Source organism: Mus pahari, chromosome 8 (assembly GCF_900095145.1).
Source record: "Mus pahari chromosome 8, PAHARI_EIJ_v1.1, whole genome shotgun sequence".
Taxonomy (NCBI): Eukaryota; Metazoa; Chordata; class Mammalia; order Rodentia; family Muridae; genus Mus; species Mus pahari.
This window is the reverse complement of record NC_034597.1, coordinates 47,535,840-47,558,395: the sequence shown is the minus strand read 5'-3', so window position 1 is coordinate 47,558,395 and position 22,556 is coordinate 47,535,840. Positions and strand designations below refer to the sequence as shown.

The window sequence follows — 22,556 nt, the reverse complement described above, 5'->3', positions numbered from 1 at the left end:
TTTTCTTCTGTATAAATAGTCTGATGCTCAATTTGACAATTTGCATTCAGATACCACACTCTCTTGTGTCCNTGTCTGTTTGTCACCCCTCATTCGCCGAATCCTCGCTCACCTGCAACCAGAGACCCGTTCCCCGCAGAACAGGGACCCCAGAAAAGTCCGTCTGCGGCAGCACAGAAAGGCAAGAGCTTGTGTCTATAATCTTAGCTCTTAGGAGGCTGAGGCAGGAGGGTTTGGACCTCAAGGCCTGCCCATGCTACATAATCTACAAAAGACAAAACAAGCTAAAAGGTTGCACTCAATGGCAGGACATCCTAGCACTCAGGAACAGAGAGGAAGGGAGATCTCTATGAGTTAGAAGCCAGCATGGTCTACACACTTAGTTCCAGAGCAGCCAGACCTGTATGCTGAGACCATGCCTTATAAAGGGGGAAATGAAGATCCCACACCTGTATTCTGGAAGATAACTAAATTAAGATTGGTTTTTTTTTTTTAACAAGAAGGAAAATATAAATTCTCTCATCTCATAGAGAATGAAACGTCATTGTTAAGAGAAGTGCTCATATAGGTAAGTCAAACATTTTCATTATTATTTTTAAAACTTGGGTACTAAGAGGCTGTTAAGATGACTTGACAGGTAAAAGCGCTCACTGAGCAAACCTGGCAATCTGAGTTCAATCCCTGAAACCATGCAAAGTGGAAGGAGAGACCTGACTCCACAAAGCTTCCCTCTTACTTCTACATGTATGCAGTGGCACACATGAGACCCCACAAATACACACAAATAATACACTAAATCAGGAGTGAAGAGACAGCTCAGGAGTTAAGAGCATGTGCAGCTCTTGCAGAAGATCCGAGTTAAGATTCCTAGCAACCTCATCAAGCAGCTCACAGTTGCCACCTGTAATTCCAGCTCCTAAGTATCTGGCCTCTGCAAACACGTGCACTCATTTGCACATATCTACACACCAACACATGTGTATAATTTAAAATAAAAGTTTAAAAACAAAACCAAAACACTTGAGTATTCGATTCCTCAGCTAGCTTTCTTTTGAAACGCTTTACTTTTGATAATTTGTTAAACTATCTTAAAATAAGGAGTAGTAATAAGGTTTCTTGTTGCTTGTTTTTGAAACAGGATCTCTCCATGTAGCTCAAGAAAATAATGTATGTCCAAGTTTTTTTCAGTGTGGTAATGTGTTCATGATGCTTGTAGCGAAACTGATACTGTAAAGTAAACTGTGGAAAAAATATCCAGTTATACAAAGTTGAATTTTAGCTAAAGAAGTGCTGCCTCCAATATGATTGGAAGATAAATTGTGTACTAGCCAGGCTTGTTAGAAACTCTGGGAAAGAAAATTCTGTACCACAATTGAAGTTTAGGGCTCGTTTCTGCTAATGTTTGTTTACCAACATTACCCTCCAATTAGGCTCCATTCCCTAAAAAAGAGATAACCCTGATTTGCAGCTGTCCACTAGGCCCAGCCCAATATCAAAGAACATGCCTTTGCAGGCCAGCTCAAAGGGTCAGTACAGGGTCAAAGTCAACACTAAGTCCTGCTCTACCACTAAGTCCCCTGTGCTCTATTAGGAAAAGTATAATTCTGCAAGGTGGGCAAGATGACCCTGGACAACAACTACTTGAAAAGAACAACACTGGTGTATATACTCAGAAACACTTCTGACATATCTTTGCTGTGTAAATCTTGTATTTGCCCAAGTGACCAGACTTTCAGTCTCCTGACTGTGTTTAAATTGTTTCAAGAGTAACTTGGGAGCTGGGACCTGAACGAGACTTAAGAACACTAGCATATTGAGAATGCTAAGGTGTACATAAGCTGCTGAAACTTTCTGTTCAGGGCTGGCTCCTTTTTGTGCATTAGCCAGAACCAGTTGTGCACTACTATTAAAGAGTTCTTCCCTTACTAATCACTAAGTTCTTGGAGTGGTGTCTCACTTGGAAAGCATAGTAATTCTACAAAATCCATACATGTAAAAGCAGCTGAAACTTGAACTATATAATAATTATTATGTACTATCATCAAATAAGGTAAATTTCTGTCCAAGTAAAAATGAAAAAAATGTTGTTCTTTAATATTTCATCACTTTACTTAATAAATTGATATATTTATACCTATGTTTTATATTTTCATTTTTTATACATGAAGCTAATTTTAAAGAGTCTGAAAGAAATGTAGGTACTATCTCACTGTTCTGTAAGGTAAATTAATTCATAACTTGAAAAGGTAGGTCTTAAACAAATTTGCAAACAAGCTAATACATAAGTTGTTTTACTTACTAACATGTATTCACATAGGGCTACCAGTTACAATTAAGTGGTATGTCCATTAGGTCACATCCCACCTGCAGTGATTTCTTCACTATTCACTTTCCAATCTATTTGAAAACAAAGGCTAGGTAGTGGTGCAGGTCTATAATCCTGGCACTTGGGAGGCTCAGGTGGGAGGATACAAAATAGCATGGATGGCCTACATAGTAAGACCATGTCTCAAAACCAAAACCCCAAAACAAAACAAAAATAGCAAGAGCAACAACAACAACAAAATAAATAAAAATTCTTGTTACAAATAACAGTGTAATGTATTCATCTTCCTAAATTCACCAAAAGGTGTTTTAATCTAATTTCCGACCATGCACCCTCTAGCGATTAGTCAGACTCACCCTGATGGTGCCTCCCACAACTTCCATAACTTTGCCGCGGTACCACAAAGTATCGGATCCTCTCACTGCACAAGGTTCTCCCTTTTTCCAGGAATACGGCTCCAAAAGACCAAGGCACTTTAAGTTACTCTGAATTTCATCCGTCATTTTTATGAGCTCAAACTCTGTAGAATTTATTGAAAATATAATACATTTAGGAAAATATTATTTATGATTTACCAACAATCTAATAGCTTCCTAAGTTAGGTAATACAAAGAATTAAGATCAAGTTTCCAACAGAATTTTTATAAACATTTAATTCAGACAGCACTTATTACATGTTTTAAAAAGTTTTAGTAATAGTCAGGTGGTGGCAGCATACAGTTTTAATCTCAGCATTTGGGTGGCAGAGGCAGGTGGATTTCTGAGTACGAGGCCAGCCTGGTCTACAGAGCAAGTTCTAGGAAGATGTAGGTGACACAGAGAAATCTTTTCACAAATAACCAAAACAATTATATTTTTACTAACAGCATTTGAATACTTTATTTTTGTTATCCAAATATACAATTAAAAGAACTCTTTTTAATTAAGTACATACCAGATAGCCTAACATGAAAGAACTAAGGGTTTAAGGTATCATTTTGACAGCACAAGTTTAGCACAAGTCACATATTAGGTCTAGGCTTAGGGAGAGATAATACTGAAGATATGTTAAAACTCTAACTTTTCTTGGTGTGTATACATGTGTGAAGGTACATGGAGAGGCCAGGAGACAACCACAAATGTCATTCCTCGACATTGGTCTTTTTCTTCTTTTTTAATTATTATTTTATGTATGTGAGTATACTGTCGCTGTCTTCAGACACACCAGAAGAGGGCATCAGATCCCATTACAGATGGCTGTGAGTCACCACACGATTGCTGGGAATTGAACTCAGGACCCCTGAAAGAGCAAAGAGGGCCCTTAACCACTGAGCCGTCTCTCCAGCCAGGTCTACCTTTTCCTTACTGAGACTGGGTCTCCCACTATTGAGGAACTAGTGACAGATTAGGCTGGCTCATCAGCAAGCCCCAAAGATCTACATGTCACCATTTTCTTGTGTCACCATGCCTACTTTCTAAAATAAATGTATTTTCTAATAGTGTGTGTGTGTGTGTGTGAGAGAGTGCATGCATGCTGAATGCAGCGGTAGAATGTAGACTACTTGTCCATGTGAGTGCTCGTGGAGCATGACACTGATGTCCAGATTCCCTCAGTTGCTTCTTCACCTCATTTTTCAGAGACAGGGTCTCTTACTGAAGCTGGAATTCATTGTTTTAGCTAACTAGACAGGGCTGGCTAGTAAATCCCTAGAACCTACCTATCTGTGCACCAGCTTTGGGGGTTACAGACATGCACTTCTACACCCAGGTTTTATATGAGTCTAGAGATCTGAGCTCAGGACCTCATCTTTGTTCAGCAAGCACTTTACCCACTGAGCCTTCTCAACCTCACATTTAGATTTTTAAGTGGGTTCTGGAGGTGGAACTGAAGCTCATACACTGTTTGGCAAGCACTTTCCTGACTGAACTATCTCCTGAGCCCCATCTTTAGTTTTTCTTTTACTACAAATTGCCCCATTATTTCCACAGTATCTATATGTTCCCATAACTGATTCCAATGAAGGCAAGCTCTGGAACTGGTATCACCTCAGTCCTGCTTCTTTAATTTCACTAAGTAGGTGTATAAGCCTGAGTTTCTTCTCTGTAAGTTGGGTATGAAAGCATCCATCCACATTATCTGTACCCAAGAGAACTGGATGGGATACCAGTTCATGACACCTAAACAGTTTTAGTAACAATTAAATATGTCAAATAAAGTTTCTAGATTAGCTGTTGTTATCCTAGGTCTGAAGTAGGTTTCACAGGTTTTCTGTTTCTCAAACTTAAAAAACTTCATTCAGGTGCTTATCATATGGGGGGAAAATGCCAGTATATTCCTTGTTACTAAACCTCATCATCCGGTGTCCCCAAGGGAGTTGCTGAGTTCAAGCCTGTGGGTGGTAGTTACATGAGTGAATTAGAGATCGCTTCAGAAAGCACACACTTCATGTGCATGCAAATCCAGGTAGCCTGAAGAAGGTTCCAAATCTTCTCAAAGGCCCCTCAACTTTCAGGTGTTTGCTGTGACTTCTTATTTTAATAAATTCAAACTTTCATTTTCGTTTTTCATAGAGAGCATCCAAATGCACTGGTATATGACTTTTTTTTGTTGTTCTGTGATTGTTAAAAAAAAAAATACAACTACTTCCACACTGGAACATACAATTCAGGGAGACTTGAATCCACGTTTCTGAGCCACAGTCACTCATAGACTGCTCAGAATAACTTTTTTTTTTCATATTCATTGGAGCAAGAGCTGTGTTTTGCGCTAACAGATGGGACATAGAACAAGTAATTTATGTGCACGCTACACAATGTATATTAAAGAGGGAAGAGGCTATATTAAGATTAAGGGGAATATATACAGAGAATAAAGTTTAGAAAAATCCATCCATCTATGGAATATTTTTTAAAATTTGAGGGTTTTATGCTTTTTTTCTTTCCACTTCTCTCTCAGATCCAACTCTTCCCGTGTCCCTAGTCTGTGCCCCCAACTCATGACCTCGGTTATACAGTTATGTGGGTGTATATGGCTATCCATCTTGGGATGGGGTCATGTGAGCATTTCCTCCATCCATGGCTGTGTTCCTGCTGGTGTGGTCTCTGGACATCTTGTGCATGTAACCGTACTGTTGAGAGTGGAGCTAAGATTTCTGGTAAAGGCAGCCTTACCTAGCAGTGGGGCAGGTAAAGCACACTAGGCAAATGGGCTGAGCCTTTACAAAAGTGAAGGCAAATGTCTTTTTTACAGCTTTCTAAAACTCAGTTATGGGGTTCTTTAGGACTTATGTGACATATAAAACTATAAGGCCAGGTTGGGTAGTACATTCCTATAATCCTACTAGTGAGAAGCAGCCCCGGGGGGGGGGGAAGGTTAGTTAGCCTGGGCCACATAGTGCAATGCTGTCTCAAAACATTAAAAAGAAAAAAGAAAAAGAAAGAGGCCCCTGCTTGCCCTAATGACATATAAAAACAGGCAAAAAATAAATAAAACAACAAAAAGAATTGTACATGTCTTCTATAAAATCATCCGTAGAACATGTTTTTGATCTCTAGAGTAGAAAGGATTTTTCAGAGTGCTGGGAATCCAAACTCAGGGCTTTTCTAAATTAAGCAAACACTCTTAACAGCAAGCTCAATCTCTAGTCCAACCTTGACTCTTTAGAACTGGTACTATAGCTGAAATATGCACCCATGTTTTTATGGGTGATAATTTATTTCACACTCTGGAAAATGAGATACTATAACATCTGGCTCTGGCAAGTGCCCAAAGGGGAGCTGGCCATGAATAAAAACTTTTATTAATTTATGTACACCTTGGACTTATCATTCCACATATGGTATTATCCTTAAATCTCTTTCAGGTTTAGATCCTAGGCTATTACTTTGAACAATTTAAACAGAAACAGGAGGCTGCAAATCTTGCCATTTAGGCAAGCTGGAGGATTTACCTTGCAAAAATACTATTGCAAAACTATTTTTAAACACCCAGTGCCATCCCCTTAAAAATAGCTGTTATCTTGCCCACCTGGGAAATTATGCTTTTCTTAAGAAGGAAACCAGGGACTTTATGGCAGGTCAAGACTTAAAGATGGTTGTCACCCTGCACTACTCCTTTGCCTATTTAGAGACATGTTCTCCGATAGAGAAACGGGTCTAACAGCTGGTTGTAAGTCAGGGCTGTCGCCTTTGGCATGAGAATCAAGATTAACTGCTAGTCAGTCCTGGTGAATAAACATTTACATCCTGCCATCCTAAATTCTGCCTGTCTCTAACAGGTCTGGTTAGCACACTACTTAACTTTGACATATTTTGGAGGCAGCACTCCCTTAGCTAATTTCTACATTGTGTGACATTGCATAGAAGTATGCAAGTTTATTAGTAAATCCTTTATAATATCAACTCTATGATTCAAGTTTCATCTGCAAGAGTATCTGAGCCTGGCCTAAAGCTCCAGTTACAGTGACAGTGCTCTTTGCAATCCCAAGGGCTCTAAGCCTGAACACCCTTCCATGCCTTCAGCTGTGTGCTGAAAGGCTGGTTATGTAACAGCACAAGTCAGATTTTGTTTGGCAGAGCACTCACTTTGCTTTCAGTGTTGCCTTATTTGGCATGTACCTTTAGACTTTGGCTTAATTTTTATCTCCATATCTGAATCAATTGGCTTTTTCTTGGTCAGTTTGCAGTACAAGCTGGTATAAAATATCTTCACTGTCAGAGGCTTGAATGGTCATTGGTGTAGCCTTTACTGTGCAGTGGAATCAAGATGAAGATTCTTGGGATACCTGTCTTGCTTATATCTGAATTTGATTAAAACTTTGAGAGCTCTAGCTGGGTACAGTGGTGCACGCCTTTAATTCCAGTACTCAGGAGACAGAGGCAGGTGGACTTCTGTGAGTCTGAGGCCAGCCTGGTCTACAGAGTGAGTTCCAGGACAGCTAGGGCTACACAGAGAAATCCTGTCTTGAAAAACAAAACAAACATATTTGTAATTTATGTTAATATGGGGAATCCTAAGTCTATGGTATTTTGTTGGCTCAAGAGAGTTTAACTAATTGCTTTAGAAATTTTAAGTGACACATGCCTTTAATCTCAGCACTTAGAAGAAAAAGTTGTTAGATCTCTATGAATTTGGGGATACCCTTAGCTACAAAACAAGTTCCAGGCCAGCCAAGGCTACATAGTGAAATCCTGTATTGAACAAAACAAAACAAAACTAACACAGCAACACACACACTCTCTTTAAGAATGCTTCTGAATTAATGTAAAGTGTTTGTGTCATTTGTGTTTTAATGTGGATCTCTGATAATTGACCTAATAAGGCTGAAAATGTAATGATTGTAGCAATTAGATTTACCTACATTGGGGGTCCCTTAGACTCTATAGAGAAAAATGCTCCCTTTGGCTCCCCAGGTAACTTGAGTCTTAACTGGAGTCTTGAGGTGTCTGGTCACATGAGATGAAGCAATCTCACAGGAATTACATGTCAAAAGAGAATGAGATTAAAAACTTAGTCTCCTTCTAAGATTCCTAAACATAATTTCTAAATATATGTTCAACTTTTTCTATTTAAAAGAATCACTGGATACTAAAATTATTCTTGGTATGCCTAATTTAAAATGTATGAACATTTTAAGGATGGCTTTTGGACTTCTTGGAATAGTTGCCTGTTTTGTTTTTTGTTTTTTTTTTTCCTTCCTTTCAAAATAAACTTGGTGATTCAAGATTTTTATCTCAATCAGTTTTAACTGAAATGTAGATATTCAAGTGTTAATTCTCGGATCCAATTATTTGAAACGTTAATTTTGGAATTCAAGACTGAGTGGAAGACCAAACCAAACCAAATTGATTTACAGAAAAGGTTTTGAAAAGATGGCTTAGTGTTTAAAGTGCTCACTGCCCTTCCAGAGGTCTAGAGCTCAAGTTTCAACTACCTATGTCAACACCCAACCCCTCTGGCTTTCACAGTCACCCCACCCAATTAACATAAAATGAATGGACGAATGAATGAATAAATGAAACAAATAGGTTCATGGTTCTGGGGAAATGATTAAGTGGTTCAGATCATGTCATATTCTTGTACAGGACTTGCACTTGTTTGGGGTGGCTGACAAACACCTGTAACTCCAAAGATCTAATGCCCTATGTTTTCATGGGCATCCAAACTCACATGTATATAATCTCCCAACACATACATATAATTAAAAAATAACTAAATAAGAGGTTTAGAATAAAAGCAGGTGATCTTAACTTCTTTTATTCTGATATAAATATATTTTGCATTTAATTATCTTTTCAAAGGTCTGACCAATCTTTATTGCCTTACTGTAAAAATTTAGGAGTTCTTAATTTCTTAAAAGTCTATTAAAATGGGGGTCTGAAGTTTGTACATTCATGCATAAACACACACACACACTCTCCCCTTGCCTCCCCCCTCCCTACCCCTATTCCTGTGTCCACGGTGACAGCTGTAGAGTGGAAGCTTTCCCTTAACATGCTCTTTGAAGTTCATCTTTAAGTTCAACCTCTTGTGGTTACAAAGCAGGCCTCAAAATGGCAGTATCCAATGTCCTAACATGAGGGCCCTGGCCCAATCCAGGCAGATTCTTACTGGGTAAACAGGATTCTTATCAGGTAAACAGAAACCTAATCTCAGCATTCCAGAAGCCTTGTAATTCCAGGTTCTGTCTGTCAGGAAAGCTGCCACTTCCCTTCTCTGCACCTGATCGTCAACTGATGGGGGCAAAGTGCATGTAGTCCTCGAACAGTCTGCCTCAGCACGAAGATCCCACCCTGCTGACTATCATATAAAATTGATTGTCCTTAACTATATAGCCATCTTTCTACCTTATTCCCTTGCTCCTTTCTTAATATTTATTTTTATTTTTAATTATACGTATACAAGCATATCTATGTAGGTCTATGTGCACTAATTGCAGATACCCAAGAAAGTCAGAAAACAATGTTGAATATTCTGGAGCTGTAGTTACAGGTTTTGAGCCACCCACGTTGGGCGCTGGGGTCTGAACTTGGGGCTTCTTCAACCACTTAGCCTTATCTTCAGGCCCTGATTTCTCCATAATGGCATTGGACCCACAGATAGGCCTCTGGCTGAGGAGCTCTGGTAACAGTATATTGAAATAATTTATCATTTAAAATAACTAAAAACAAAACCCTTCTTAAATAGCTTATCTAGGATTATTAAAAACATTCTGCATGTTCTGGGTGAAATCATCTAGTCCCTCTAATGATTCCCTGAAAATGAGGTTCAGAGAGGTTAAATCCTGCCAAGATTTCCTGGTGTGTCTATCATAGAAAACCTTAGCTGCTAAGCCCAGGTCACCAAAGAAAGCTTTATAACAGCATAGACCTTACCTGATAATTTAGGCACTACAAATATAGTTCCATCGTCACCAATGCAGCTCACTATTGCCTCAAATGAACTCGTATTAGGAATAGCTGGTGGTCTATAGCAGCCGGTGCTTCTGCTTTCTGATTTTTTTTCCTTAGAATCAGGTACTTTCTGTTCATTGACTATATCAGCAAGTTTCTTGTTAGTATCAACGTTAATTTTAAAGCACTTAGTAACTACCGAATCTCCTTGCTCCAGGGGTATTTCCAGAGACTTCTCAGGTGAATGGCCGTTACTTGATTTATTAACTCTGTAACACCCAAAAAAGAACATATCTAAATGGGAGCAAAGATAAAACTGTATAGAAAACAATATGAAAAAATCAAATATGTGTTAACATTTCACTAAAACATTTGCTCTAGTCCAGGATGTACTGGAGTCTGCCATGCTAGACAGTTACAAGAGGAAAGGAAAAGAGGAAAATGGCTTAGTGGATTAAGATGGCAGACAGCACATTCTCTGGAGCAGGCAGCAGATTATTCTCTGGAGTGCAGACCATGCCTCCCCTGCCAGCTCTGGTATCTACCTCTCTAGAAGAAATCTGAAACTATAAACAACCCGCTTCAATATCTCTGACGATGTGCTGGATAGTTTTGACAGAAGATAGAGTCATCTGAAAGGATGGAACCTCAACTAAGAAAATGCCTCCATAATACTCAGCTGTAAGTTATCTTTTTAATTATTTATTGGTGTGGGAGAGTCCAGACCATTGTGGTGGTGCTCTCTCTGGGAAGGAGGTCCTGGATTCTGTAAGAAAGCAGGCTGAGGAGAGGCTCTTGGTCTTGCAAAGATCATATGCCCTAGTATAGGGGAATGCCAGGGCCAGGATGCGGGAGTAGGTGGGTTGGGGATCAGGGCCTGGGGTGGGGGAGAGTACAGTGGGCATTGGGGATAGCATTTGAAATGTAAATGAAGAAAATATCTAAAAAGAAGAAGAAGAAGAAGAAGAAGAAGAAGAAGAAGAAGAAGAAGAAGAAGAAGAAGAAGAAGAAGAAGAAGAAAAAAGGCTGAGCAAGCCATGGGAAGCAAGCCATAGGCAGCACCCACATGGCCTCTGCTTCAGCTCCTGCCTCCAGGTTCCTACCCTGCTTGAGTTCCTGTCCTGACTTCCATCATGATGGACTATGTTGTGAAACAAGGTGAATAAATCCTTTCCTCCCCTACTTGTTTGCAAACAGTGTTTCATCACAGCAATAGAAATCCTAATAAGACAAGGTGGTACCAGGACTGTGGGACATTGCTGTGACAGTCCTGATCATGTTGTTTTGGGGAGGAATGTGAAAGGACTTAGTAACTGTATTTGTAACTTTTTGCAAAAGTCATTGAGTATTCAATACTTGGTGAGCCTCTCTATAGGAGCTTGGAAGATAAGACTGTTGAGGGCGATGCAGAAGACTTAGGCCTGGCTTGGGAAATTTCAGAGGGAAGTTTAATGGCTCTTTTGGGGCCATTTGTTAGTTTGAATTAAGATTCTGTGGTTCTGATTAACAAGATACCAGAACTACTAGTGAAACCTTTGCTTTGCTGGGATACTTGATACTAGTATGCTGGTGCTGAGAAATTATCAGTGATTAAAAGGAGTCCAGCAACCTTGAGGTAAAGTCTTCTGGGAAGTTTTTCCTGAGAACACAACGAAGTGTTGCAGAGGTGGTCAAGGTTATATCTTATACTGGGAACTGAACTTGGTAGTGTAAGAGTCATCCAGGTGATACTGGTTTTGAAGACATGATGGGGTCATGGAGATCAGCTGAGGCTTGACACTAAGAGAGACCACAGATGTCACTGGTGAAGGTGCAGCCTCGGGAGCAGTTGAAGGCTCAGGATCAGAGGGGTTATACAGAGAAGTTGAGGCTAGACACCAAGGAGGCAGCTCAGGAGAGGCTACTGGTGAAAGTATAACCCTACTGCAGTAGAAGACCCCAGAAGTTTTGGAGATACCAGTACCATGGGATGGCCACCATGAAAAATGCAGTGATGTAATGGAGCCAGTTGGAGCCTAGAAGATAAGCTGTGTGTGCTGCAGAGGGAGGAGCCAGAGAAGTGACCCAAGCCCTTTGAAGGAGTCAGAAGATTGTGAATGAATCCCTGACACTGAATAGTTTGAGTTTAGTTTTGCGTTGATATGATTATGACTATATCCTGGTTCTTCCCTCTTGGAGTAAGAACATATTTAATTTTTACAGTTATTTATGTTTTTAATGTAAGATCTTGGGGATGAATAAGGAAGGAAAGGTTGTGTGTCAAGCTGACAAGAGGTCAGTTGTGCTAGTTTTATCTTGACATAAGCTAAAGTTATTTGAGAGGAGGAAACCTTAAGTAGGAAAATGCCTTCATAATACCCAGCTGTAAGGCATTTTCTTAATTAGCTAATTGATGTGAGCATGCCTTTTGTGGGTGGTGCTATCCCCAGAAGGGTGGTCCTGGGTTCTATAAAAAAGTGCTGAACAAGCCAGGAAGAGCAAGCCAGTAAGCAGCATCCTTCATGGCTTCTGCATCAGCTTTGTCTCTAGGTTCCTGTCCTGTTTGAATGATTTTCTTGACTTCCTTTGATGATGAACTGTGATGTGGAAGCATAAGCTGAATAAACCCTTTCCTCCCCAACTTGCTTTTGTCATGTGTTTCATTTCAGCAATAGAAATTCTAATTAAGACAAGCCCACTCCTGAAATTGGCTTCTACCTGGAGGAAAGTTTTAAAAGACATGTTCTCCTGGAATGCTGTGTGGATGCTAGTGTTTGTGTTCTTTCTCCCCCTCCTCCATGTCATCCAGGGATGCTATTTCTTCTTTTATCACAAGCTAACTTTAATGTACAGCTTTTAGGCAATCTGCACCTACAACACCCACTTTACCTGTATCTATATATGTATCCATTCGTATCTATATCTACTTGTATCTATACTGAGTTGTTCTTGAATCTATTTTATCTGTGTCTATGTCTCTGTTGGTATCTCCTCTGCAGGTAAAATCCAAGATGCGAACTGAATATTCAGGGCCTCAGATAGCTTCTTTAAAACCCACTGCTGCTGCTCCTCAAGAGGATGTGATAATCTTTGTCTTCAGCAGGCCTGGCCCCAGAGCTGCAGTCACTGCTTCTCCAGGGGAAAGTCCATCAGCCTTTACCTAAAACATGTGTAGCCTTTCCAAAATAAACAACTCCAGGATTAACATATAAAATGTTTCTGTTTTTCTTGGTAGCTAGGAAATTTATGCCCTAAATTTATTTAACAATTAATAATTTATTTATTTATGAACTCCCATCCAGTTCTTGCTACTAATGATACTTGGAAATAACTCTTTTTAATCTGTTGGTTAATTAATTTGTTAATGTTATTATGATTATGACATTAATATTGTTTTGTAAATACTTTATTTTATGTGTATGAATGTTTTGCCTACATGTATATCTATGCTTTTAGAGGCCAAGGAGGGCATCTGATCTCCTGCAATTGGAGTTGGAGATGACTGTTGAGATGCCATGTGGGTTCTGGGAACCGAGCCCAGGTCCTCCTCGTCGAGAGCAGCCTGTGCTCTTAACTGCTGAGCCATCTCTCCAGCCCAAGATTCAAAGTCCTCTTTTCGCTTGTTTTTAAATCAATCTTGGGATGGAGAGATGGCTCAACAGTTAAGAGCACTGGCTGCTCTTGAAGAGGCCCTAGGTTCAATTCTTAGAACCCCATGGTAGCTCACAACCATCTGTAACTCCAGTTCCAGAAGACTGGATACCCTCTTCCTGCCTCTGTGGGTGCCAGGCAAAACACTCATATACATCAAACGATAAAATAAAATTTAAAAACACTTCTAAAATATTGCTAAAAACATAAAGGAGTTAAAAATCATTAGCTTTCCTGACTCACACAAGAAACCAATAGGAAAAATTTAACATATATTTAATTATTAATTGCTTTTTGTTTTTTCCATGGTAACACTGACAAACTCTGGATTAAATGACTGTTGAATCAAGATGACTACTTGGGAATGTCTTAGGAGGAGGAGGAGGCCCTAAGAGAAAGAAAAACAGGAAATGGTCACATGAGTTGGCCAGTATCCCTGTGAAAGTGCAGAATGAACTATCCTGTTGCCCTTTCTCCCTCTCCCTTCTCATCAAGCCATCACTATCTAACAGTTGAAAACACCCAGTCAGAATGTATGGAGCCACACACAGAAAGCAAAGGAGCCAAAAGTATATAAAAGTCTCTCTCTCTTGTGGTATTCAGGGCTTTATAATAAGCTCTTGGATATTAATCTGCTAGAACTTTTGTAAAAGCAGCCTTAGCATCCTGTTTCTTAGACTTTCTACACAAGAACTCCTTAACTCCTTTTGTGCAGGGGTTTTGTGTCTGAGCATCATACAAAAGATTCTTTCTATAAATACTGACTTGTTCTTTTTTAATTTTTTAAATTTTTTATTAGATATTTTCTTCATTTACATTTCAAATGCAATCTCGAAAGTCCCCTATATGCCCCCCTGCCCTGACTTGCTCTTTTCTTAAGAGGTTTGATAATAATTTTTTCTACTGAAGATCTATCTTCCTCACACCTCAGCCTCATCTTCATCAGACCTAGGAATAAGCTGCTAGGCACTTGGGACATGAAACATGCCACCACACATAAGGGCAGATCACATGGCTAACAAAAGCCTTACAAGCTGAGGCACCAAAAGGAAGCTCTGTCTCTGTTGGAAAGTCCACCAGCTACACTTGGTATCAAAGCCTCAACCATGCGGTTTGCAGAGTTAGAATATGGTGTAAATTCAAGACAAAACTATCTCTGGGCTATTTTTAGCCTTTTTAGTAGTCAGGCTATTACTTTTCTCTATTTGTGGCTTAATATTCTTGTAACAAAAACCCCAAAATTAAATTAATGAAAGAAATTAACTTTGGTGGAGCAAGCTTTTAATCTTAGCACTCAGAAGGCAGAGGCAGGTTGATGTTTGAGAGTTAAAGGCTAACCTGGCCTATATAGTGAGTTCCAGGCCAGCTAGGGCTACGCAGCCAGACACTGTCTCACAACAAATCCCACCACCACCACCAAAAAAGGAAATGAATTTGAGGTCATCTATAATAAATTTATTACCCATTAACGCCTTTCCATATAACCTTATCTTAAGTATCATAAAATAAGCCTTTCAGAGTACTATCATTAATTTTTTTCATTTATCTCATTCCTTCTTATCAACAAATTCTATTTTAAATTAGTTTTAAAACCTTTCATAGTCCTCTAGACTTATACGTGTGGTTATTCCTTAAGTAGCTGTTTTGTGTTCTATTTGTAGGCTACTCTCTAGTTATCAACTGACTCAATTCATTCAGATAGTTCTTCAACACAGCCTTACACAGATGCCCTCCTGATGTATGAACCCAGACCCTAGCCTCTGATCCTGAGACTAGCACTTGAGTCTCCTCTGTTTTTCTTTATAAAATAATTCCTGTTTCCTTTTTCATACTAACAAAAGGCTGAAAATGTTTGTTCACAAAACAAATGTGCTTTTTTATCTCTGTCATGTCAAACAACTGATGCTCGCCCTGAAGCTGGCTTTGAGCTATGCCCAAGGCTCCCATTCCATGGGGAAAATTGTTAAAAGCAAGGGCTCTCAGGGATCTCTCTCCCATCCTTTTTCTCTTCCTCCCCTTCTTCAACTTTTCCTGCTAAAAGCTCCTTAACAACAACTTCTTAAACAGCAAAGGCAAATCTACCCAGACCATCTGGAACCAGAGACAACTGAGAACTGCTCTTTTCTTGGCTCCACAACATTATCTTCCAAAATTGTGGGTCTCCACCATCATGAATCTGATGCCATGTCACATGTGGAGAACTCTATATAAGGACAAGAAGGGGAATACACCCTCTTTTAGGAGGAACTCCTCCCATCTCTGCCTTTCTTCCATCTTATAAGTCATCCTCACTGGGTTAATAATTCATAAAGCTAGCTATCCAAGATCCCAATACCATAGTTCTCTCTTAAGAAGTGCACATACGGGCTGGTGAGATGGCTCAGCAGGTAAGAGCACCCGACTGCTCTTCTGAAGGTCCTTAGTTCAAATCCCAGCAACCACATGGTGGCTCACAACCATCCGTAATGAGATCTGGCGCCCTCTTCTGGAGTGTCTGAAGACAGCTACAGTGTACTTAAATAAATAAATAAATCTTTAAAAAAAAAAAAAAAAAAAAAAGAAGTGCACATACATTCTTGAAAACCCGTATGTGCTAAGCCAGTTTTCAGTATGTAAGAGCTGACTGACAGGAATAAACACAAACACTCTACTTCTGAGGCAGCTCTTTAGGAGTTAAACTATAAACCGTCTTTAAGAGCAAATAAAATGCAGCCCAGGTTTGAAAACACCCACGGAAGCAATTATGAAGCATCATCAGAAATTAATGTCAGTAAGTTATTTCAAAGTCTGTACCTTCTTTCTCTCAAAGCCAAACCTTTTTTAATCAAATATTTAGAAACATCAACACGTTCTCCTTTTTCATCTCGGCAGAAAATTTTCACAGGTAATGGCCACGTTGTGTTGCTTTCCTGAAGAGATTCATGAGAGAAAAGTGAAATCTTATAAGTAGTATTTTTCAAAATTATCTCTTCTAGATTTTCTATGCAAGAAACAATCCCAGATAACATTATTTTGACATCTAAATATAGAAGGTAAGTATCATGGAAGAGAGTCAGTACTGATGGACATGGTAATCTTTTTAAATCATTTCACTTGTCAGGTTTGTGCTTTGGGAATGAATTAGGAAGATCTTGCTATCATGGTGAAATAGACCAAGATCAAGACAAGTTATAAAACTCTCACGTGACATCCGAAAACACAACCAAGTAAACAGGAAACAAATAAGGTTTCCCCTTCCTGACGGAGGTAAGGGGAAGCATCAGCAGCTAGCTGCCTTCTGTTCCCTTCAACTGAAAAGTTCCAAGCATGTGCTTTACACTCTGCTCTGCAGCACACAAAAGAAGCTACTACCAAACACACTCCACTTCATGTGAAATGTTATGAAAGTGAAGAAAACATCCATCACAAGGGTAACATGGAAAGTGAGTTCCATAAGAAACTCAGTGAAGGAAAACCAATAGGGAAGCAGAACACTTTCTCATGGAAGACAAGCTTCCCAAATCCACATCAACAAACATGCATATTTTATCAGTTCCTTTCGACTTTATGAGAAGCTTAGTTTTCTAAAGACTAGTAAGACAGTTCAGTTTATGTTATTTTTTAACATAAAAATTTCAACTCAAGCATGCGATTTTAGAACTACTTTGCTTCAGTCACATGAATACTGTGGAACATCTGTTTACTCATTTACTCATTTTAGCTTTTCTGGGTGAGCAAGCTGGCTGAACAGGTAAGGCTGTTTGCTGACAAACCCGATGACCTGAGTTTAGTACCCAGAACCCACAAAGGTAAAAGGAGAACCAACTACTCTAAGTTGTACTTTAACCTTTACACATGAGTCTTCCCACATTTGTTTATGTCTCTTAATATACACACACATACAGACACACATGCACACATATATCATTTACTTATTTATTTATTATATCTCTATTTTTAACTAAGACAGAGTCTTACTATGTAGCCCTGGCTGCTCTGTAACTTGCTGTGCAGGCCAGGCTGTTCTCCATCTAAGAGAGATTTCTCTGCCTTCCAACTGCCTTGCTAGGCCTTTAACCCTTGATCTTCCTCCTATCTCATAGTTCTAGGATTATTACTATATGTTACCATGCCACAAAGTATCATATGCAAGTATAATACCTTGACATAAGACCAACATAGTTTTGGAAATAGATTCCAAATATTTTGCTGTTATTTTCTTAACAAGAAAATAAACTTAGAATAGATGAAAACTTCAATAAAATAATAAATACAAATTTGTTGTAACTGTTTTACCCTGTATCTTAGGGTTACTGCTGTGATAAAATACCACAACCAATGCAACTTGGGGAGAAAAGGGTTCTTTTGGCTTATGTTTTCATATCACTGTTCATTATCAAAGGAATTCAGGACAGGAACTCAAGCAGAGCAGAAACATGGAGGGTGATGCTTACTGCCTTACTCAAAATGGCTTGTTCAGCCTGCTTTCTTATTTAGAGCTCAGGACCACCAGCGCAGGGAAGGCACCACCCACAATGGGCTGGCCCCTCCCCTATGAATCCCTAATTAAAACGATGTCCTTTTCTCAATCGAGGTTCCCACCACCTTTCAGATGACTCTAGCTTGTGTCATGCCTGCTACCCACCTGTAAGATTATGGTTGCTATGGCTCCCGTGAGGTACAATGAGAGACAGTCACAAGCTGTTGCTGTCCACTTGTCACTTCCACCAGTTGGCCTGAAGCAAAAGTAATAACTCTTTTATTACAACGAGTACCACAGAGAATTGAACTGTTGAGAAATAATGTAATCGCACGCAAAGCTTGGACCTTCTATAGTGAAAAGCAAATGTGAACACGGACTTAGGTTATTTTCATAATTTTCTTTCCTATTTTAATAGCCCTTACCCCTTTCTACTTGCTCCTCCAAGATAGACATACACACACATATCTCTATGTTATATATGATACATTATGCATAAATATATATTACCTTTTATCTCTGTATCATCTGTTCTATAGCTTCACTGAAGTTTGGCTGGATATAAAATCCATAGCTTCCATCTCCTTTACATATTTATATATGTCACTTAATTATTTTTGTTATAACACACTAGTGATGACTTAGGCTCTGAGTTATCTCTGGGAGTTAAGTATTCTGATTGCTTTTCCTGGATAAGCCATATACTCTCAATACACAGTGCTGACAGTCTCTCATGTATGTCTATGAATTGCAGTTTTAGTATTTGCTTTGCTGTACTGCTACTGGCTTTTTCTTTAGGGTGTCTGCTAAACTTACACTGATTCTTCTTCTTGGGTGTCAGACACCTTTCTCTCTTTCTCTCTCTCTCTCTCTCTCTCTCTCTCTCTCTCTCTCTCTCTCTTGGAATCCTTTGGATTTTTCTTTTCAAAATTAAAATTATTTTATCTCTCTTTTAAAAATTATACTCTGTGTACATGTGTATACACATGCAAATAATACAAATGTGGAGGTCAAAGGAAAACTTGGGGAATTGATTCTCTTCCCAGTGTGTGGGTCCAGGAGACTAAACTCACTATGCACAGTGGCCAAGTGCCTCTTCCCCCTGAGCCATCTCAACAGTCAATGTGCTTTGTGCTTTCCAGGTGTAGCCCACAGTTCTCATCTCTTCTCATTTTTTTTTGGGAGGGGGTATGAACTGCCATCTTTTCAAACTCCCTTATTTTTGGCTAATAATCTTACTCTGAACTAACTCCAACCCTCCCTTCTCTTCTTCCTCCTGTTTTTCTTCCCCTTCTTACTTCTTCTTCTTCTTCTTCTTCCTTTTCTTTCTCCTCTTTCTCTTCCTCCTCCTTCTCCTCGGTTTCCCCCTCCTCCTTTTTCTGGACCCATCTCACTATCTGGCTCAGGCTGATTTTTAAGCTTATGATCTCTCGTTTCAGCCTCCTGAGTGCTAGAATTATAGGTATGGCCATCATATCCAGTTGACCTTTCAGTTTTCAGATTCTATTTTCTTTCTGTCTTTCATACCATGTGGTATTACTGTTATTAATTTACACTTCTAGCTTTCTATATAATTGGAAACCTATGAAACGTATTTCTATCTGCCTTTAGTTTTCCTCAAAGCTCTTTATTCTCAACAGTCTGAAATCTATTTAGTCTCCCTCTATTTCTTTAGTGCTATTAAATTTATAGGATCAAACATTTATTTCCTCTTCTTAAAATCCTTAATGAATTCAGGCATGATGGAACACAACAGGTGGATCTCTGAGAGTCTAAGGCAAGCCTGGTCTACATAGGAAGTTCCAGGACTACATGGATGGACCTTGTCTCAACGACACACAACCCTTGCCCCCAAAAAACCCTTAATAAGATTTTATGAAAGTTTTAGATTTTATTAATTAAAACTGACAAGAAACCATGCTAAAATATTTAAAATGATAATATACAATGAGGAAAATTAATTTACTTAGCCAAAAACTACCTTATATCAACAAGTGAACATTCCAGAGATAATCTTCCAATTGTCTTTAGATTTTCTTGAAGTTCTCTTAAGCTGTGAATATTCACTACTAGTTCAACACCGACATCATATAGCAAGACCTATGAGAGCAGTAATTTAAGTTTAGAGAAAATTTCAACTTTTTTTTTTTTTCAAATTGAAAAGCATAATAAGAATTGAACTAAGTAATCATGGGGCAAATGAAAAATGTACTTTGACAATTGCATTTTAACTCTATATTTACCTCTACCAGTTTGTCTGTAACAATTCTGATGATCTGGCCTCTTTGCCACTGATTTTTAGCTGGGACCTTAACAGCACAATGCATATCACACTCCCACTTAACAGGCTTCCATTCTGAGTGACCATATGCTGCTACCATCTTCTCTTCTAAACTATAGAGACACAAAAGTGTTTTAATTTAAAGTAACTTCTTAAATAATTCTCTAACCATATATTTTCTACCAAAACCCTTTGGTCATTTCACTGTGGTGAATCTTAGTGCAATATTCTTTGAATTTTGTATAAAGCACTTCCTTTTTTTCCCCAACTTTTTTTTTTATTAGATATTTTCTTTATTTACATTTCAAATGCTAACCCGAAAGTTCCCTATATCCTCCCCCTGCTCTGCTCCCTTACCCACCCACTCCCACTTCTTGGCCCTGGTATTTCCCTGTATTGGGGCATATAAAGTTTGCAAGACCTAGGGGCCTCTCTTCCCTATGATGGCTGACTAGGTCATCTTCTGCTACATATGCAGCTAGAGACAGGAGCTGTGGGGGTGCTGGTTAGTTCATATTATTGTTCCATCTATAGGGTTGCAGACCCCTTCAGTACCTTGGGTTCTTTCTCTAGCTCCTCCATGGGGGCCCTGTGTTCCATCCTATAGATGACTGTGAGCATCTACTTCTGTATTTGCCAGGCACTGGCATAGCTATAAAGCACTTCCAAACCTTTGAACTAATTCTTCCTTTTGCTTGTGATAAAGGTTCCTTAGGTACAATCCAGATGATTTTTTGCCTCATTCAGGACACATTTGACAGCAGTTTAGGAGATGAGATTTTCACAGGTATATGCCATTTTGTACAGCTCAAAGTTTATCTATCTATCTATCTATCTATCTATCTATCTATCTATCTATCTATCTACCCAATCCATCCATCCATCCATCCATTCATCCATCCATCCAGCCAGCCAGCCACTGAGACAGTGTCTCACTATGTAGCTATGATTACCCTGGAACTCACTATGCAGAACATGCTGCCTTTGAAGTCACAGAAATCGGCCTGTATCTGACTTCTGAGTGCCCAGCTTAAGACACATCTTAAAAGCCTTCATCTCTGTAAGGTCTTCTTTGACCATCTTAAAACCATTCTCCTCAAATGCTTTACTTTTGTTTATTATTCTTTTACCATCACCCCACATTAAGTTTTATTTATTCATCATCTCTCATCATGTGTTACTGCAATCCTCAACACTAAATCCAGGCTTACAGGAGTAAGGTGCTTAGTAAGTACTTGTGGCATAAATTCTAGTACTGTGAAAATAGCTAAAAAAGAAATGTTATGCTTTTAAAAAAGAGTTTATAGACTAGTTAGTTGAAATTTTCTCATGGCTTTCAAAATTAAACACTGTGGAATCTAGCTATTTGAAGCAAAGAATACAAAGAATAAAACCACAAGGCAATTGCTCTTACTATATACCTATTGAGTAAGTTTTCTGTTAATAACCATTGAACATAAATCTTCTCAGGAGATATTACATTACATATGTTCACAGGCAGCTCCTTGTTATACAATGACTGGAAATCCTCATTAGGTAGAGATTTTACAGATAAAGGACTTAAGTTGTTTATTTCACTTGAAATAATTTCTTCAGGAGAAGGATCCCATACTTCAATATGCTTTTTAGAATTATCTTTGAGGGTATATCTGAAAAATAACAGAAGTTGGCAAATAGAATAGTCAGTAAAATATTAATACTTGCTTAGTTTTAGAGACAAATACATTTCACCTATGATTTTCTGATCCCTAACTTTGATATCAATAGCAATTACTAAAGTTGATTTTTTTCTTTTAAAAGGCTACTTAACCAACACCAAAGCAAGCACACAAAAGAAAAGCTAAACCCAAACTTTCTACTTTAAATTAGATAAGCTTACCAGCCTCATTCATAACTTCAGTTCTTCCTATTGATACTCTGTACTCACAAAGACAATTCAGACTTTGCCAACCTTTGGCTGGAGAGTACCAATTAGTAAAAAGTTAACAGTATGTCAACAGGAATGCAATTCCCACTAGAAGGCATTAAACAAAACAACTTAAGTATTTTATGTTTAAGGGATTATATTCTAACCTCAGACAACTAGGAATCACTGCAGGCCTCTGCTGGAGGTTATTATTTCTCTGGCTTATGCTAATAGATGCTCAAATGTCAGTTCTTTTGAAGGCTACAGGTGTTCCCTAAGAGACCCTGTAAGAACCCTATAAGATCTACCGAGATCACCTTGGCCACTGGCTGCTCCTTGCTAGGAACAATAATGCTTCAGCCTGGCTAAAGGAAACCTTCAAATTTAGGAAAATAAAAAACGTCTTAAGTTGGGAGTGCAGACTCTACCACTATCCTTACTGCTGTTCTAGTCCTGATTTTCTTTTTCTTTTCTTTCTTTCTTTCTTTTTTTTTTTTTTTTTTTTTTTTTTTTTTTTTTTCCACTCGCCAAGCCTCTGATGATAAACTTCATCTATCCTCTCTGGCCCTTGCACATTGACTGA

At 38.8% G+C, this 22,556-nt stretch overlaps 1 protein-coding gene across 1 annotated transcript in view; it reads right to left on the bottom strand.

Annotated features, from left to right (window-relative positions):
- Rnf17 (ring finger protein 17) overlaps positions 1-22,556 on the bottom strand; it is a 121,495-nt gene that overhangs the window by 22,580 nt on the left and 76,359 nt on the right. Inside the window, exons 21-27 of the mRNA XM_021203685.1 lie at positions 21,489-21,716; positions 20,030-20,180; positions 19,768-19,886; positions 17,952-18,042; positions 16,121-16,236; positions 9,680-9,966; positions 2,683-2,846 (exon numbers count right to left, since the gene is read on the bottom strand). Of these exons, the coding sequence (XP_021059344.1) occupies positions 2,683-2,846; positions 9,680-9,966; positions 16,121-16,236; positions 17,952-18,042; positions 19,768-19,886; positions 20,030-20,180; positions 21,489-21,716 (1,156 nt within the window). The remainder of the gene's footprint in view (positions 1-2,682; positions 2,847-9,679; positions 9,967-16,120; positions 16,237-17,951; positions 18,043-19,767; positions 19,887-20,029; positions 20,181-21,488; positions 21,717-22,556) is intronic.